Source organism: Alligator sinensis, unplaced genomic scaffold, assembly GCF_000455745.1.
Source record: "Alligator sinensis unplaced genomic scaffold, ASM45574v1 scaffold400_1, whole genome shotgun sequence".
NCBI classification, from domain to species: domain Eukaryota; kingdom Metazoa; phylum Chordata; order Crocodylia; family Alligatoridae; genus Alligator; species Alligator sinensis.
Window position 1 is genome coordinate 807960 of NW_005841897.1, and position 19602 is coordinate 827561.

Genomic DNA, 19602 nt, shown 5'->3' on the forward strand with positions numbered 1-19602 from the left:
AAAAATGTTCAAGGTCAGAGAATCCAGCACAACTGTGGTAAGTTGTTTCAATAGTTATTTATTTCTCTTCTCCGTTAAAAGATTGCACCATATTTCTAGTTTGGATGTGTTTGACTTCAATTTCCAGCCATTGAATTCTTGTTATGCCTTTTTCTGCCAGATTGATGAGCACTCTATCATATTTTGGTTCCCTGAGTACCTAATTATAGCCTGCGATCAAATCGCTTCATAACCTTCTCTTTGATGCGCTAAATAGCTTGGACACTGACTCCTTCAGTAGTAGATGTATTTTCCAATCTCTTAATAATTTTATTGACTTTTCTGTGCATCTGTCCATTTTTATCATCATTCTAGAATTGAGTACCAGGATGGGAACGCACATTAATCAGTAATGTTCATGCCACTGCTAAATTCAGAATAATATAACCTTCTAACTCCTACTTGGCATTTCCTAGTTAATACATCCAAGGATCACGTTGGACCTTTAAGACTGTGTTGCAGGGTCAGTTTAGGTTCAGCTGAATATCCACAGTGACCCCTGCCTCCAGTCACTGTTTCCTGACATAGCCCCTCTTCCTGTAAGTACACCCTACATTCTTTGTTTTCCCATTGTACGTATGGTCATATTGAAATGCAGATTGCATGCTTGCATCCAATTTACCTAGTGATGTAGGTGGCTCTTGGTTAGTGATCTGCCTTTTACATTATTTACTATTCCTCCAATATTTGTATGACCTGCAACCTTTATCTGCCATGTTTTGTTTTCTTTCAGGTCACTGCTAAAAATATTAAATAGTATAGGAACAAGAACTGCTCCTTGTTCAGGCTTCTACTAGAAACATGCTTGTTCAATGATGATTCCTCGTTTCCAGTACATTGTAAGACCTATCATTTAGTCAGGCTTTTTGTACATTTAGTACAGGCCATATTGGGTTTTGTAGCATTCTAGTACTACTACCTTTTATCACATCAAAAATATCAAGTTAATTTTACAAGGTCTATTTTCCATAAAACGGTTGATTGAGGGTATATTACCCTTAGTTAGTTTTAAAAAAATCCATTCTTATATCAACCATTTCATTATTTGATCCATTTTATACTAAGTCTGGGTGACAGGCCTATAATTATTTAGGCCATCCTGCTTACCCTTTTTAATTACCTTGACACAGTGTATGTTGTTTATTGTCCCTTTAAAACTTTTCCACTGTTCCAAGACTTGTTGAAAATCGCCAATAGCGGTCCTCAGGCAGCTTGTTTTTCAGAACTTAGGTGCAATTTATCCAGACCCACTGATTTTAAAGATAATTAGTAGCTGCTCTTGGAATAGAAAGTATTTCTTCATTTTAATATGATATGAATATGGAACAGGACTATTTATTTAACACTTCTGCTTTTTCTGTATTATTATTGACAGTAGTCCTATTTCCATCTAGCAGTGAGAAAATACTATTCATGGAGTTTCTTTTATTTCTAATGCATTTTTACACAAACAGACTAACTAACTAAAAGGTCTCCTTGTTGCCCTTAACTCTGACTGTAAATATTTCTGTGTCCTTTTTCTTTCCTTATCAGTTTTGTATAATTTCTAGATTCTAACTTACATCCACTGCTCTCAGCCTCTCTTTTTTCCCATTTTTCCATTCTCTCATTTTTATTATTGGTTTCATTTCTACTTTAAGCTAGGGTTTCTTAATGGTGGTTTGTTGGACATCTGATATGTTCAAAAATTGTTCCCAATTATCATTCATTTATCTGATTTAATTCTTTCTCCCAGCTTTGCCACATAGCTGTTTTCAGCTTTCTGAAACTTTCTTTTTAAAGCACTGAGTATATATGTAATTGGTTATGATTTTACTCTGTTTACACATAAGTGATATAGTCAAGACATCACCACTTTGACCTATAAGCATTCACTAATTTTTAGTTTTATGATCACTTAGTCTGTCAGGGTGAGGTCTGGTGTTGAATTCCCATGGATGCAATAACTTTTGAGTTAGGAAGTTTGTCATTTAAAATATTTTCCCCTTCTGAGTTCTGCACGGCTTTTCCCTGTCTATATCACTGCCTTCATTTTCTACCCTTGTAGCCCATTCATTCTGCTTCCTCCCACCTTGTCCCCTGTGTTCTGGGTACCCACCTTTAAAATCCCTTCTTGAACTCCCTGCTTTCACCAACCCCATGATTACTGCCCTCTGTCAGTTTGAACACTGCCTCATTCTGCCTCAAAATACTAGTGTTATGAGTGGGCCTTCTCTGGGTCTAAGTGCCATTGTCTGTCTCTAGACTCTTAACCCTTTGGGTCAAGGACCATGTCTTCCTCTGTTAGATACAGCCCCAGTCATTTTGCTTGTGCTTAACAAACACATAATGACATGAGCTGCTGGAGACGGTGCTGGGTTTGGTGGACATATGATCTGCATATAACCATTCCTACAGAGTAGAGTCCCCCTTCCTTCTGCTCTTCTTAGAAGGTGCAATGTTGGGCGGGGAAGGGTTTCTCATGTGCCATTTCTGACCATACTTATAGTAACTGATCTCTTCTTTTGCTGCAGCTGGCTAAGTTTTCAGAGGACACTCTCAGTAGCTACACAGAGATGGTATCTTCTCAGGTACTATTAGTATTATCATTATATGTCTAACCAGCTTTGCATTCTCTTCCATCTTCACTGCAGAGCTCTATAAACCCTTTCCCATCCTCTGTCTGTCCCTGAATCCCCACAATTGGTGTCAGATGCCTGTTGGTGCTTTTGTTTGCTGCTTTATTTTGCTCTGCATGCAGGTTGCATGTCTTTCCCGCACTGCCTCCAATGTAATGACTGCACTCCTGGCCAGGGGTCAGATAAACTGATATGAACTCAGCTTTCACCCTTCAAATGGCCATGAATTAGAGTACTGATGTTTTGAAATCAAGCTTCCTGTCTTGGAGAAAGCTGCTGTTTCAAGTCCTGTGAATTGCTGCTTCTCACTGGTGAAGTAGCTGGACAAGACGTACTGGTATGTGTCAGGAGGCTGGAGCAGAATGTAGATTGTGTGAAAAAAGCCTCATCAAATCAAGCTAATGAACAGAGGGGTTGTTCAGCAACAGCAAGACACAAAGAGCTCTGCCAGAGGCTAATTGTGAAGAGTGGGGTGTGGGGCATTTAGCATAAAATTCTGATCCTGTTTCACCAGCTTCTTAATGAGCTGATGTCCTTCACTAACACTTCCCAAGCCAGAGCAGGCAGACTTTGAAAGGAGCTGTTTTCTGGGGGCCTGGATCTAGCCCTTCTATAAATCATGTTGCCTCTATTAAACAGGTAAGTGGGACAGATACTGTGCTTTCTAATCTGGCACTAGGATTTCCACTCTTCTGAGGAAGCAGGTGGACTCCAAGAGTAATCAGACCACCAGAATTACTCTTTGTCCCCTTGCTGCTGATAGATACAGCCTGCCCCGTGTATCCATGCCCTCCTGTCCTCATTGCTGGAACATTTCCTTACCAGCCTGCCTCAATTCATCCTTCAACTGACCTGTGGATTTTGGAGCTTAAGCAGTGACCTGGTAGTGGCTTGAGCGTGCTGTCCTGCCTTCACAGACCCATTTCCCTCCTCTTCTTCTTTGCAAACACACTGGCTGCAAGAAAAGCATCTGAATCACAAGCTTTTCTATTTGGTTTAAAATTCATTATTGGGATGCATTTGCAACTAAGGCTGGGGAGGGATTTAATTTCTCTATGTTTCTGTATGGCCTCTATACCACAACATTTAAGTCATAGTGGGTTCAGGCCTGGGGGCAGTGCTGCAGGTGATAGAATTACAGAAGTGCATTTAAAGTCTGCAGTGTAACATTAACAGCCCTTGCAGTAGCAGGACACTGACAGCCCTCTTCACCCTGCAGCAGGCGAGGGTGCTTTCAGTGCCCTTGGGCAACGTGCTTTGTAGGTGTGTAGCGGGGTTGACTCTAGTTTTAGAAATAGGTTAGGTGAAGACTTGTATGGGATACCAGGATGATTCTATCCAAACCTTGAGCAGGTGGGGTTGAATTAGATGACCTCCAGAGATCCCTTACTTCAGTTGCCCACCAGACTGATCACATTTTGATTGGACTGGTTTATCATGTCTGTAGCAAGAGGAGGGGAGTTGGAAGACCTTGGGTTCTATTCCCAGATCCGTTGCTGACTCTCACTGGGTGAGCTCAGGCAAGTCACTTCACCTGAGTGACTCAGTGTTTTGCAGATGGGTAATAATGCAAGGTGAAAACTCAGGAGCTTTCATCTCAAATTGTTAGAAAAAAAGATTCTAGGAGGCAACACCAGCTTCACCCACCCAGTTGTGTTTTTGGAAGAATTGTGATAGCCCCAACAGAGTCCTTATCGAAGGAATAAGCTTGCTATTTGAATCCCACGTAGGGGAATGTCCTTAACTTCAAGAATTTTAACTCACTGTCACCTGTGGTCCTGTCTTCCCAGGAGTGGATTGTCTGGAAGGGTCTCTGCTGGCTGAACCTATAGCCATGCATGTGTAACTTTACATCTTTTTCTGACAACTTTTCTGTCCATCCTTCCCCAGTGAATCAGTTAATTGTCACATGTTCTCTGCTTCTCTGACAGGAAATGATACGTTGCATCTGGAGCCACTTCCTGTGTGTTTTAAAAGGCAAATCTCCAATGCTCAGCTTCACTTCCAGCTTGCTTCACAGTCTGGGATCCGTTACCGTGAGTATCAAAAAAGGGCACCTTAAAGTGGACACATCGCTGTCTTCAGTCACTCTGGTACATCACTCTTCCCTTGGAGAAACAAGGTGGTGGGCAATTAGTTCAGTGCTGAGTAAGGTTCTCCTGGGGTTTTAGTTTCCTTCTGGAACATTTATAATGATCTTTAAATTACATGGAGCCCCTATTCTTGCCACACACACATTGACAAAAACAATGCTTAGATGATCATCGAGGATCCAGGATTTATCCTGGCAGGGAGTCGAGACTCGTTGGTTGTAATTTTGACTCTGCCGATAGCTTCATGCAAGTCCCTTAGTCTCATTGAACCAGCTGGTGAAATAGGTACAACTTTTGCTTCTTGTTCTTGGTTATCATGCTTAGTTCTAAAAGGGTTAAAAATGAATCAATAGTAAGTGACCCCCTAACCCAGATGGAGCAGAGCTGTGCTCTGATCACTTGAGGGAACATTCAGAGTGGTCTCGTAAGCCAGGATGTTGCTTGACAGGGGGTGTCTTGTCTATCTTCCATTGTGTTTGTAAACCCACTTGAGCTTTGTGCTGTTTATATTGGTGATCAGACATTTGACACAATTTGCTGAGTTTGCGTGTTTGGGGTGTCGTGGGTTGTCTTGGCATGATCTAGGTACTTTGCTGTGTGGACAAGCAAGGGATTCTGTCCTGGCCAAATCCCAGTCCGGAGACCGTTTTGTTCTTCAGCGGGAAGGTGGAGCCCCCTCACGATAGCCATGAAGACCTGACAGATGAGCTGTCTACGCACTCCTTCTGCCACCCAGAGATGGAAGAGGAGGTGAGGCTGGGGTCACTGAATTTGCTTCCAGCCTGGTGTTATAACTAGCTATGGTTCATGATCTGATAGGGCTTGCAGGTGTGTAACAAGCTGTGCATGGTGCTGAAGCAGGGTTCTCACAGGTGGGATGAATATCTTGAACAATGTTGCCTGTCTGAGGTTTTGAACTCCTGGAGGAGACTTCCTGGTGGATACACCTCTGCTTGAATGCCTAAAGACATTCAGTCCTGGCAAGAATTGACTTTTCATCAGTAGTTGCACAGAGGCCATCCCCAACCCAATATATCCTGGTTTAAAACAGGCTTAGGATGTTTGCCAGTAGTGGACATTTCACATGTCAGCCAGTTGGCACCTGACTCCCGTTCGTCTCCTCATCTCTTGCAGCCCCATGAAAGGGATGCTTTGCTCTCGGGCTCCAGGACAGATGTGGTCCATGTTACCAACGAGCAGGAGAGAAACAGCTGGTCTGGTGATACTCCGAAGTCTTCTGATGCCCATATGCACAGAAAGCCAACCAGCAGAAGCAAGCATCCGTCAGGGTCCAACGTGAGCTTCAGCAAGGACACAGAGGGTGGAGAGGAGGAGCCAGCCCAGGTAAAGCATGTAAAAGCAGGGCACCATTAGCTGAGCCATCTGCATCGAGCACTAAAAAAGATTCCCTCCTTTAGCTCAGAGCTGGAGGACAAAAGCAAGGAGGCTGCCAGAGTTGATAAGGGGAAGAGGGGCTGAACTCTTCCTCTCTGTGTCTGAGGCTGACTCATGCTAAGGGGTCTGAAGGGAATTGGAGATTCTATAGTTAACCAGGTTTTCCTTGTGTGTCCTGTCAGGCTGGGGGTGACACCGAGGGTCTGGTCTGTGAAGCCGAAGACTTTGTGTGTGACTATCACCTTGAGATGCTCAGCCTGTCCCAGGACCAGCAGAACCCCTCCTGCATCCAGTTTGATGAATCCAACTGGCAGATGCACCTGAACTCCCTTAAGCCTCTGGGCCTGAATGTGCTGCTCAACCTCTGCAATGCCAGTGTGACAGAGCGCCTGTGTCGCTTCTCTGACCACCTCTGCAACATTGCGCTACAGGAAACCCACAATGCTGTGCTGCCTGTCCACGTGCCCTGGGGGCTCTGTGAGCTTGCTAGGCTAATAGGTAAGGGAGACCCAAAGGAGAAGACAGCAGAGAAAGGGGAACAAAGCATTGGGGTTGTCCTTATTGAGCCAGCTGGGTTGTTGAAGTGTACCAGAACCTGTTAGCTGGTATAGGAGACATGCAGATCTGACTTAGATCATCCTATCCTGAGTCATAGTGCAGAGGTTTGTTATCAGACTTGTTGCTGCTGTCAGTGGAGAGGGCACAACTGGTAGGTTTGCATGCAGTGCCGAGGCCTTGAGAAACAGAAATAGCTAAGAGTATTTCCAATCAGCAAATGACCAAACTTGGTACTGTTCTAATTCAAGCCACTCCCTGTAATGGACAGCAGCAGAGCTGAATAAGCTTTTTTCCCCAGGTAAAGAAAAATCAATGAGAATGGGAATATGGCCCCTCTGATATTTGTCTTGAGACTACTCTTTAGACTTGAGTTTTACAGAGAAACAGACAGTGGTTGTATGTAAATGATATGTACTGACTTAGTAACTGGCATCCTAATCCTGTGAGGAGGAGTGGTATCTTTGTCCTTGTTTCACAGATGGCACAGGGCCATTAAGCGACTTCCCTAAAGTTATGCAACAGGTCAGTGGCAGAGCTGAGATTAGAATTAAAGAGCTCTCAACTTCCTAACCCATGTCCTTAGACCAACACTGCTATAACCAAAAACCCAGTGTCCCAGAGTCCTCCTTTATGGGCTATGTTGTCTCTCCCAAATGAGCTGGAAACACTGAAGACTTCAGCACTACCACTGTCCAACTCCTCTGTTGGGCTTTCATCAGTAGATTTCAGAGTATTGGGGTGTACAAGCACAGGGTGAGGATAGAAGCATGTTGATTAGGTAAACCTCCCTTCTGACCCCCATTTCTTGGCTCATGCTGGAGTCACAGATTAGTGCTGGCCTAAATTGTGGGGTAGGTCATGGATTTTAGCGTATTTTATACTGGGGAAGGGTAGGAGAGGCAGAAGGGATGGCGGAGTGGCAAGGAGAGATCTCTGGTTTTGCAGTCGGTTGTATCTAATCCTTTATACCCTTGTGGTCACATTTCAGGTTTCACACCTGGTGCCAAAGACCTTTTCAAGCAGGAGAACTATTTAGCCATGTACCGTCTGCCAAGTGATGAGGTGGTGAAGGAGACGATGCTGGGGAAACTCTCTTCCATCACCAAGAGGAGACCGCCCTTGAGTCACATGATCAACCTTTTTGTTAAGGACACCACGACCAGTAAGGCTGCCTCCTCTCTGCAGAGGTTCAACTTGGTGAGGGAGAGATGGGGAGTGTTTTGCAAAAGCAGTCTAGCAATTGCCAGCTCAAACAGACCTGTAGATGGATTTCCTGTCTCTGCCCACAACCAATACAAGATGCCTCAGAGGAACGTGTGAACTTTAAAAAACAAACAAACAAAAAAACCCCTGTTGTACAATGCAGTAGCATGCTGGGGGGTTTGTTTCTGGTCCCATTTCACATACAGAACATGGGGTTTGTGAATAGCCTTTGAATCTTATCCTCTGAGTTGAGTGGAAGATATTGTGTATTCAAAACTAGAGCAAGAAAGCAACAGTGAACAGTAGCCCTTATTTTTAGCATAATCCCATCCCTGTTATTTAACTTGGTAGTTTACTAATCCAGGCTGGGGAGGTTGTGGGGGGGAGGGGGTTTAGCCATCAGTGATATTTGGATCTATTCCACCTAGTGTCTGTCAAATTGATGTGCACATGCTCTGTCTCTGGCATTAACCTCCATGAAGAGACAGTGCCATAGGCTGCAAAGGCCCTGTAAATGCTGGAAGGTAACCTAGGGGAAGCAGGAATATAGCTGCTAGTCTGTGTGAATGAGTGTATGTGTGTGCACATGCTTACCCACAAGCCTCTACACCATGTACAGACTTTGCAGGGATTAGTGGGCATCTCCTTTCTCGTCTTTCACAGCAGGGATATCTGCCAGGTGGGCAGGATTGGAGGTTTACATAAGAAAATAGACCAAAGCTGCACACAAGCACTGCATTGTGTCTCTGGGACAAGCCCCTCTTTCACTTGCAGCTCCTTTTGGCCTTGGAGGTTTGTTATGCTGCTCGAGTTGGCATGTGGCAGCTATTTATGGTAGAAAGCAGAGCACTGGTATGTTTTGTAAAATCCTCCAGTGGACATGAAGGCCTCCTGCTTGATCTGTATATGTGCCTATTCTTGGTTCCTGACTTCACCAGCTAGCACAAGTATTTGCAGTCAGCAGCAGTGCCTGCAAGGAGTCTTGGTCTCTTTCTTTTGGCTGTGATTTTTTTTTTTTATTAGATCAGTTTTGAAGCTATTGGAGGAGAGCGGGGAGCAGGCAGGCAAGAGTCATTGAGCTTCTGAAGGAGGGAACCAAGTGAACCTAGACAGGGAAAGCTACTTATAATGTTAGTATTTCAGTACAAGAGAATGGGAAGTGGGAATTGTGGAGGGAAGGCAGCCCCTCCTTTCTTGTCTTCTGATCCTTTGGGCCTTGGTCTTGCACTAGATAACTGACACCATAGTGATCTGAGGCATCCTGTGGCCCCCTCCCCCCAGGCCCAGCAGAGCTTACTATATACAGTGGATCAGGCATGACAAAGCCACGATGACATGGATTATCTTGGACCCACTGAAATCTTAATTGCTTCCTTGCAGGTGTTGTTTCCTACTGTACATCTTCTACAACTTCTGTTTAGCACTGTCTGAAATGCTCCAGGCAATCAGATTTCATCATCCGTTGTGGAACAGGCTCTGATCATATGGCTCTCACTATCAAATCACCTCTCACTATTCCACTTAACTTTCCATTTCCTTAAGACTTGTTTAAACAGAGAGTTAGTCAATTATTCACTTTTAATTGACAACCCACTTTCATTTGGATTAATTTTCGAGGGTAAACAAGCCCTTAGGCTATTGACTTCATCCCAGAACTTCATTACTGCCAGTTATACCCTGATGTGGCCAGTGGGGTGGAATGGAGTGGACTGGAGCAGTCTGCCTTATTGTGGGATACTCTGTTTTAACTGCCATTTGAGAGGCTGGTAGGGAACTTCTTGACTCAGAACTTGCAAAAAGTGAAAAGTGACTCTTTCTTCCCCTAGGCACTGAGCAGATGTTTTCTCATGGGACAGCTGACATCATCCTTGAGGCCTGCACGGACTTCTGGGATGGTACCGATATCTATCCCCTCTCTGGCTCAGACAGGTAGGGGGATTTGTCTTGAGGCATGCCTGAGTTGTTGTTTCAAAATGAATGGCCAGAAAAAATGTGAGGACTCTGTGTTCAGATTCTATTTACCAATACTTTATAGGTATTCACAGATTATATAAACTCAGTATCAACATAAATGGTCCGTTTTTAGAGCTGGTTATAAGCACAACAATAAAGGACGTTGGATGTTTATAAGGGACCTGTGGGACTCTTAAGAGCTACCCATTTAAAATATATATCTTTGTTTATTAGTCCTTTATGGTTTTCTTATAAATGAAACCTTATAACATTCTGACCAACAATTCAAATCAAGGCAAATCACATCCTAATCTACAGGTTACATTTCTCTTTCCTTCTAGAGTAACAGACCAGAGGTGACTTTGTTTTACTGCATTGCATTGCCCTACTGCATCTGGTTATCCTCAGGCTGCAGGAAAGACCTGCTGCTGTTTTAGATGTATGTTTTCCTAGGACCTCATTGAAAACCTGTGCTAAAAGCATTTCTGGCCTGGCTTAACATTATTGCTGCCAATTAGAAATAGAGAAGGAATTCTGAGCTACTCCCATGACTGCATGTTGACAGGGTAACTTTAAATACCGCTGTGTGGATCTAGTGCCTTGAAGGGGATTCTCTGCTAACTGTGTGGGTTTGATGTCACTACATTGTTCAGATCATTCATATTGTCACAGTTCAAGAGCATTTGCACCTCTGACTTCTTAGGTGTCTGTGCCTTTATATCCCTCGGGTGGAATCCTGTGACGTTTTCCCTCCCAGCCCAGGTGGTAGGTGGCAGTACCCTGTGAGACATTTTTGGTTGCTTAGTTGCTGGCTGGGTCTGGCTGGCTGCCTGTTCTTCCTCCCTTTGGGAGCTGTAACCAGTAGTGAATATGGTGACCCATGACAGCCTTCTCAGAGCAAAGCACTGTATAATCTTGAGAACCGGATAGAGCATAGCAAGAAAAAGGATCTTTAAAAGAAACTGTCTACTTTACTGAAAGGCTTAGTTAGGCCTGTCTCATCCCTCTGTGTATGTGTTTGGAAACCTGGATTCTCCCATCAAAGAGCTGTGACTAAGTCCTAATTAGCCCCTTGCTCTTCCCTCACCCCTTACAGAGGCTAAGCTATTTCTGGAGAAAACTGTTTAGCAAGCCCAGTGAGAGGCCAGTCCAGGGCATCATGGTCAGTGGCTGTGCCATTGACCCTTGCGTGTAAGCTGATAAGCATCCTGTTCCTGCTTGCGGGTGATTTAATCCTGTGTAGTAATAAGGGGAGGCTCCTTACAGTAATTGGACAGGCATATAAACAATTGGTATGTCCATAGGCAGCTCCAAATGCTTCACAATTGTGCTGAGTAAGACTGATTTCCAAGCTCCCCCCCCAGTGTGCATCACTGCCCCTTATGGAAGCTCAGACCTGCTCATGTTACCCTCTGTTCCCTGCAGCTTAGAGACCAAAGTTACAAGGAAAAGACTTCTTGGAACTTCTGACCTGTGTCCAGCAGGGACTGGTCCAAAAACCATGCACCAGTGACTTCCTCTGGAACTGAGCTTTCTGAGTAGTGCTAGAATGGCAGCACCAGTCTGATAGCTTCTGCTATTGTCTCGTCTCTTCCATATAGGAAGAAAGTCTTGGATTTTTACCAGCGAGCCTGTCTCTCAGGATATTGTTCTGCCTTTGCCTACAAGCCAATGCATTGTGCCTTGTCCTCCCAGCTGAATGGCAAGTGCATAGAACTGGTACAGGTTCCTGGACAGAGTGCCATCTTCACGTCCTGTGACCTTCCTGGGACTATACCCATCAAACAGAGTAGCCGGAGGAACAGCTGGAGCTCTGATGGTAGGTGTCTCCTCACTTTCCACAGGCTCTGCTGCTGGGTGGCAACTTCTCAGCCTGTCTAGAGCAATAGCAACCTCTTTCCACAGTATTGGTTGTGGAAGCTCAACATTTTGGATGTAGCTACTGCTGCAAAGGAAAGAATCACTTATACTGCTCACAAGTGTGCTTCTGTTTAAGTTAGTTAAATTTACAAGACAATAGTTATGTTGGAGGGTGGTCTGGTCTCAGGGAACTGAGATTTAGGACTCCTGCATTCCAGGCATTCCTTTGTGCTTATATACTCTTTTGGAAGTCACTTCTTTCAGGATGTTCACAGGAGTCTGACATTGTTAAGTCCCCAACTCCCAGAGCCTCTTATGGAAAATTTCTGCCTGAACCCTTCTGTGCCCCTCTTCCCTGTTCTTTAATGTGGGGGCAACATGGCTTCATGGGGGAGAAGGGAGGTATAATCAGTGAGGGCTTGTAGAGTGCTCTGAGTGCCTGCAGGTGGAGATCTCAGCATTTGTGCGTGATATTTTATTATACCCCTGCTCATGCTGCAGCAGCACCCCTTGCTGTGTGCTGCATTGAAGTCATGTTCATCATAGTCTGATCCAAGGGGGGTAAAGGAACCTTCCCCAGTTTAAACCTTCTGCACAATGTCACCAGAGAGAGTGCAGCTGATTCAATTACTTTGGATCAGCTCCCCTTTGCTTTCATGGCATTCAGCTCCAGCTGGATTCACCATGCTGTTTAAGCACAGCGTGGGATGTTTAAATACATGTGTTCATGACTCAGCCCATTTTCTTTGCCCCCCACCTGCTACTGGTTTGTTGCAACTGATTGGCACCCTTGGTTTTATTTTCTTCTTTTCTTTCTTTCTTTTTTTCGTTCCTTCTTGACTCTGTGCTTGCAATCCCTTCCACGTCTTTTCACCTGTCTGTACATGTGTGTCTGCATGTTTCTGTGTATATGGGTGACTGTCTCCATGGTACCATATTGCCTTGATGTCTATCTCCATGTGTGTTTGCGTGTTGCCCATACATGTGGTCATTTGTGTCTCCATGTGATGACGTGTTGTCCACCTGCCCGAAGAAGGGATCGGGGAAGTGATGGAGAAGGAGGATTGTATCCAGGCTTTGAGCGGCCAAATCTTCATGGGAATGGTCTCCTCCCAGTACCAGGCCCGGCTAGACATTGTGCGCCTTATTGATGGACTGGTCAACGCCTGCATTCGTTTTGTCTACTTTTCTTTGGAGGATGAGCTCAAGAGCAAGGTAGTCTGTCTTTGTCACCTCCTCTGAACTTGCATGGCCCCTGCATGACTAAATGCGGGGTTCATCCCTCACAGTCTGAGTGTCACTTGCTCAGCCACCTCATGAGTCCCCAGGCACATGTTCATGTACACATGGCACCCCTGCATGTTGCCTTCTCAGGCCTCGCCCTTGGCATCATCCATGTCCGATCTCCCCTAGGTATTTGCGGAGAAGATGGGTCTTGAGACTGGCTGGAATTGCCACATATCCTTAACACCCAACGGAGACGTGCCTGGCTCAGAGATCCCTCCCTCCAGCCCCAGCCATGCCGGCTCACTGCACGATGACCTGCATCAGGGTGAGCGAATTGCCCTTGGGGGGAAGCTGGATGTAGGATGGAGGGCATAAGGGGGGTCAGCCTATAGCTAACAAACTTGGTAGAAGGTAGGCAAGACAGGATGCTCTAGCCAGGGCTTATTGTTAAGGCTATTGATTTGAAGTAAGGTCCAGCAGTGACTCAGTGGCTTCTCCCAAAGTTAAGTCAAAGCTCTAGGGTATGTTCGAGCTGGCCCTCAATGAAGAGCAAAGCCAAGTGTCTGCCAACAGTGAATGGTCTTAGTTGCTTTTCATTACAAGTGATAACATAGATAATGCCCTGATCCTTGCACCAGTTTATGCTGAAGTCAACAGGTGGTCATGGCCATAGGCAGCCGTTTTGGCAACCCTTGGCATTTTTCAGGGAAGTTTGGTTTAACCTATTCTCTAGTTTCCCATATACCCACTAAAGCCATGCTGGTGGTTTACTAAAAATACACACATGACCTCTTGAGTTAAAAGAAGGAAAACCCAGGCCCCAAAACCCCTCAGAACTCTGAGCCCACCACTAGGCTTGGCGTAGGGGTCTGTGAGTGTGCTGTGCAGCTGTTGAGCCCAGCTGCCCATCCCCCCTGCCCTTGCAATTATAATAATGGTAATCGTGATACATGCTACTGAGCACATGGCTCCCATGACTGTGCCTGCAGTCACCTGCTGTGCAGCTCTTCACTTGCAGTTCCAATTTTTGCTGCAGCTGCTCTTCTTTACTTTAAATCGGAATTTCTTCCCTCCTCCTCCCTCGCCGCCCCCAGAAGTCTGTGATCAGTGAGAAGAGGCAGAACCAGCATCCTGTTGTGTATCAAAAGGATTGAGAGACATGGCTTGTGCATCTGCTTGTGAACAGATTAGTCATCCCAACCCATTTTATTTTAGGGATGATTGAGTGGGATCTGCCTGCAGCTAACCTAGAAAATCAGGGCTTGTGTTTTCCAGGCTTCTGCAATGCCACGTGCCTGGGCAATGTGAGCATGTTGCGGGGGCACGTGGCTGGGAATGGGGTAGGCATAGGTGGGCACCTGCTTATTTTCATACTGGTTTTCTCTTCGTGCCAGTCTCCCGAGATGATGTGGAGGGACTGCTGCTAATGGAAGAGGAAGGGCACTCAGATCTCATCAGCTTTCAGCCAACAGACAGCGACATCCCCAGCTTCCTGGAGGACTGCAATAGGGTGAGGCTCTTTCCTGGCCCACCGTACGCTGTTTCTGTGATTGACAAGGACATTGCCCTCAAGGGGCTTCTCCTGCTCATAAGCCTTGTTTGTTCATTAGTGAATGCACTACTTGATATCTCCCATGTTAGCATCCAGGACCGGCCTGTCCAAGTGGTTCGAGTCTGCCCCCTTTGCCATCCTTTCCTTATTAGCTTTCTCAGGGACTTGCATTAGCTGGATTAAATACGCCAGATGACTGAAGAGGTGAGAGCCATGCATGCAGGTCTGTAGGCATACAAGATGAGAAGCAAAGCTCATCTCTTTTCGTCAGGGGGCCCTAGCCTCACCCCAGGTGTTGGGAGGGACGTGGGAATACACAGGTGTTTCCACACTGGCACAAGCATCTTCTCTCCTCCCTCAGGCTTGGACCATAGTGGCTCAGCTTCAGTAGTTCGGGGCTTGGGAGATGGGGCTTTTATGCAGCAGAAGGTTGATAGCTGGCAAAATGCAGGGACGTGCTAAAGCAGAAGTTATGTACCTTGCTGGAAGCAGAGATTCAGAAAAATCTGCAGTAGGCCAGCACTGAGAGAAAGCAAGCCTGACTTGTAAACTTCACCTGGGTTGCTGTGGAATTCACGTAGCTTCCACACGCATCACACACTGCAAGTCAGCATGGAGTCCCAATAGGCATGGCCTTCAGGCAGCTTGAAGCTTGCACTGGAGGAAGCCCTTTTCTGTCACTAGCTCGTCCTTATCCCATTCCTCATCTGTGAAACATTTGTCCGCACCCCTTTGCTCAGGTTCATTCCGCCTTGCTATGTCTTACTACCAAACACCCCCTTCCTCCTGTTCCCTGAGTGCTCTGTGACCCCAGCGACAGAGCAGCCTTTATGCAAGGTTTTCCTTTTGCGGAGGGATGCTAGATCCAGTCTCAGATTGAGCTTGGCTTCCTGTCTGGGCTCCTTGGGTTAGGCCAGACTGAGGCTGGAGGTGAAGCTGGCGGATCTGTTCTTTCCTGATGCCATGCCTGAGCTGGTGTTCTGGCTCATTAAATTCCCAACCTCTGCTTGGTCATCCTGAACCTGCAAACTGTGTCGTAGAGGAGAGTGTGGGCAGACAGGCATGTTAATAGCAGTGCAGTGCTTCAGCAGAAGCCGTTGGTTTGCAGCGTTTGCTAGGACTGCCAGGCTCTTGCCTTAGTGGACAGTGACTTCAGCTCAGCCCTACAGCCTCACCTCCTCGGGGCGGATAGATTTGCGAGGTCAGTCGGGGCTGCAATCTACAGTGACGTTAATTCCAATCCCCCTCCTGCTTGCTGTTTTCAGGCCAAACTTCCACGGGGAATCCACCAAGTGAGGCCTCACCTGCAGAACATTGACAACGTGCCTTTGCTGGTGCCTCTCTTTACAGACTGCACTCCTGAGAGTAAGTGAGCAGCTGGGCTGGGCCCTCAATTGCCAGACACCTGCCCACTTGTCTGCTTGATGTGGAGGGGGAGACCCTACAGAAAACAGGGGAGGGGGTTTTGGGGGCATCTGAGCCTACACAACAGTCTTTAGCATTAAGGGCTAGATGTCAGTCCTGTTCCATGTGGGACTAAGTTACTGATTGGCCCATAGCAGTGATCCAGTCCCTAAGAAATTCCCCCAACTCCATCAGTATTCATACAAGCTGAAGAAGTCGGCATGTAGGACACTGCTGCCTGTTACCACCTAGTTGGAAGGATCGAGTTGCTGGGGACAGGGTCTGGGAAGGAGAGGGGTTTGCACCTAAGAGACAGGAGTATGCATGTGTCTGGGGTCTTTGTTGGAGGATCTTTTCTTGGGCTGTTTTATTGTTTGTGCAATTCATGCTTTAGGGAAATCCCAGGTGGCATCTGTCGACCTTAGTTCATGTATTTCAAAGGTCAGGAAGCAGACGGGCTCAGCCTTGGTTAGTGGAAGAGCCTGTGTTCCAGTGGGCAGCCATAAGGCCTCCCTTCAGCAGGCCTACTTGTGACTGTGCAGAATTGACACACAGGTGCTAAGCCCTGCTCTCCCGCTCCCTTGCAGCCATGTGTGAGATGATCAAGATCATGCAGGAGTATGGGGAGGTGACGTGCTGCCTGGGGAGCTCAGCCAACCTGCGCAATAGCTGCCTCTTCCTGCAGAGTGACATCAGGTGAACCCCATCCCTCAGGCCATGCTCTTGGCAGGGGGAACCCCTGGTTGTTGGTGACACCTTGCCCTGTGCACTGCAGAGGAGCCAGCATGCCACGTTGCTTAGTGTCCCATTCTCTGTGATGTGGCATTTTTCCCTGGGAGGCTTTTGGAGCCACAAGTCTTTGGCTGGGGTGACTAGTAACGGCTTAGCTTAGCATTGTAGCTTAGTCTGTGGGGGATGGTGCTGGGCCCATGTATTTGAAGGTACATGTTTAGCTGTGTGTGCTAGACACAGCTCACATGTACAGGTTTAAGTGTGGACAAGCAGCCAACCACTAGGCATTGGAGAGTGGGGCTCACTCATGCGTGTAATTGTATGTGCCATGTACTTGTGTTTGGAGCACATGTGGTTTTCTCCTTGTCTTGCTAACCCCCGGTGCTGCCTGCACAGTATAGCCCTGGATCCCCTCTACCCCTCCCGCTGCTCCTGGGAGACTTTCGGCTATGCCACGAGCGCGAACATGATGCATGTCTCCGATGAGCTCAGCCCTCTGCAGCTCTCAGGTCAACTGAACAGCTTGCCTTGTTCCATGTCCTTCCGCCAGGAAGAGAGCATCAGCATCATCCGGCTTATTGAGCAGGTGAGTCTGTCATGTCCTTCCTTCCCTATGCCCCCTCGGTGAATGTGCTGCCCTTGCCCCAGCACCACAGCTGTCTGTTCACTACAACTAGGCAGGTGGGGCCTTTCCATCCCCTACTTTGGCCCCCTGGCTTGCTACAGCTAGCAGTTGTCTGATCATACTCAGCACAGGGCACATGTCTTCCTTCTTGGCCTCTGAACAGTCAGGGAAGACCTGTCAGGAGCAGGGTAGTTGGTCCAAGAGGAGACTGTCTGACAAATAGCTCTTGGTTTGAGTTAAATCCCCAGAGCCAGCTCTTTGGATATGCGTGGTAGAGCTTTGCTCCTTGGGCCACTGATGGATGTGTTGTGACTGCAGAACAGTGCAAGGCTGCATCAGGGACGTGTGTCTGGGCACCTCCAAGTGGAGGGCAAGAGACCCCTGCACTGGGTCTGACTCCTCTCCCCTCCTATCTTCCCCTGAGGTTCCTTCCCCCACTCCAGAATGTTTCCTGGGCAGGGGTTTCTTGGTCATGTGAGTGCATTTTTCTCCTGTGCCCCTTGGAGCTGGTATCATCCCAGCCCCTTCCCAATTTCCCGGGGGCTTTTGCTTCGTTCTAGGCAAGGCATGCAACATACGGGATCCGCAAGTGTTTCCTTTTCCTGCTGCAGTGCCAGCTCACCCTGGTTGTCATTCAGGTGAGTGCTCACAGGGCTGGAGATAAGGGAGAGGAAAGGGGAGCCTGTGAGGATGTCGGCCTAGAGGGCTGGGGCAGCCTATGAGGGGGGGACCTGGTGTTCTAAAAGATTCATAGCTTTAGGGTAGTGTTTAGTATGCTAGGAATGATGCTGGTCTCCTTTGTGGGCCAGCTCTGAACATAATCCTGTTCTTCTGAGGACAGTTACTATTTTAGCTATGTCAGAGCTATATACTCACCTCCTGACCTAGACAGTCCCTCTGCTCTAGGCAGGAATTAACCAGCCTCCCACAGGAAACAATTTTCCAGCCTCCACTTGCCTGGTGTTAGTAGCCTGGGGACTAGTCAGGTCCTGCCCTTCCAGGAAGGGGCCTTCTCTAGCCTCTGCTGCCACATGGTCCAAAGCAGCCAGAGGCTTGACTGCAGCCTCAGCGAAGAAGCCTGGATGTCCTAGCGTCTGGGAACTTGGGGTAGACTCGGGGCATTGTTGGGATGCTTTTTGTCCATCCTCTTGCCGCTCATGCTGTCTGCCCTGGATGTTGTCTGTTTAGTTCCTCTCCTGCCTGGTGCAGCTTCCACCCATCCTCAGCACCACAGACATCCTATGGCTCTCCTGCTTCTGTTACCCACTGCTCAGGTGAGTCTTGCTAGAGATGTTTCCCTTGGTCATATGTGGGCAAGTCTCTCATCTTTGCATTGCCAGCACTGAAATGTGCTTCTTAGGATTGTTAACACGTGTCTGGCCAAGTCTCCTCAGAGGAAGGAGCTGGAGGGGTGGGGTGTTTAAAAACGCAGAGGAGGAGAATTTCCTATGTGCTGGTTTATGGGTCCTGTCCTTCCATGTTCACTTTGCTGTACCAGGCTTCCACCAAGAGCAGCAGTCTCTGCACCAGGGGATTGTGAAAACAAATGGGGCAGTGGCTTTGTCCATCGCAGGAACTCACCAGGGCCTGGTGGCCCCATGATCTGTGTTGTTGTGCTGGGTGCTGCTCCTACGATTAGTTTTCCTCGTTGGCCTACCCAGAGCAGTGATGTCAGGCCTTCAAGGAGCTGGGGTGGCCATCTGGGGAGAGCTGTGGAGTTGCTGAGCATCCCTGGGGTGTGGTGGGAAGGGCAGAGGCTCAGTGCTTGTGCTACAATCGGGCCTTGGAGTTGCTGCTTTAGTCCGAGCACTGGAGCTGTCAGGTTCAGATAATGTGTTTGTGGCTCTGGGGTAGGCAGGACTCTCTCATGTGTGTTTTCCAGTGTGTCTCTCCTTGGCAAACCCCCGCACAGCTCTATCATGACTGTGGCCACTGGGAAGAACTTAACCTCCATTCCTAAAAAGGTAGGTAGCCTGTTAGGGGCATGGCTGTCCCCCCTCCCCAGAAGCAGAAGTTACTGGGGCAGGTGTTGGGCTGGTTGGCAGTCTCTGCTGATGATGTGCCTCCAGCTCTTAAATCAGGCTGTGACCCATCAACTTGGCCCGTGCTATTGCTGTGCAGTAGTGATGGAGTCGGAGTCCTTGCTGGGCCCTAGAGGCCGGAGCTGAGCTGGTGATGCCCTTCCAGCATGGGCCCTTGCCACTGGCAGTGTGGATGGTGGGACAGTCCATGAGAGTGCAGGGAGGAGAGGCCAGAGGGGCCTTCCAGCGCATGCCCCGGTGACCGGCATGCACTGCTCTCGGTGTCTGCAGACTCAGCACTACTTCCTGCTCTGCTTCCTGC

At 47.4% G+C, this 19602-nt stretch overlaps 1 protein-coding gene across 2 annotated transcripts in view; it reads left to right on the top strand.

The window, feature by feature from the left end:
- Positions 1 to 19602, top strand: part of TMEM94 (transmembrane protein 94) — a 44329-nt gene that overhangs the window by 18652 nt on the left and 6075 nt on the right. Inside the window, exons 10-27 of one of the 2 annotated variants that reach the window (XM_025197441.1) lie at positions 2553 to 2609; positions 4589 to 4693; positions 5336 to 5500; positions 5885 to 6094; positions 6328 to 6643; positions 7692 to 7865; positions 9733 to 9835; positions 11461 to 11678; positions 12753 to 12934; positions 13133 to 13271; positions 14341 to 14456; positions 15764 to 15863; positions 16490 to 16598; positions 17031 to 17220; positions 17820 to 17897; positions 18448 to 18533; positions 19142 to 19223; positions 19572 to 19600. In XM_025197441.1, the coding sequence (XP_025053226.1) occupies positions 2553 to 2609; positions 4589 to 4693; positions 5336 to 5500; positions 5885 to 6094; positions 6328 to 6643; positions 7692 to 7865; positions 9733 to 9835; positions 11461 to 11678; positions 12753 to 12934; positions 13133 to 13271; positions 14341 to 14456; positions 15764 to 15863; positions 16490 to 16598; positions 17031 to 17220; positions 17820 to 17897; positions 18448 to 18533; positions 19142 to 19223; positions 19572 to 19600 (2459 nt within the window). The remainder of the gene's footprint in view (positions 1 to 2552; positions 2610 to 4588; positions 4694 to 5335; positions 5501 to 5884; positions 6095 to 6327; positions 6644 to 7691; positions 7866 to 9732; positions 9836 to 11460; positions 11679 to 12752; positions 12935 to 13132; positions 13272 to 14340; positions 14457 to 15763; positions 15864 to 16489; positions 16599 to 17030; positions 17221 to 17819; positions 17898 to 18447; positions 18534 to 19141; positions 19224 to 19571; positions 19601 to 19602) is intronic. The other variant, XM_025197442.1, reaches the window with a different exon arrangement.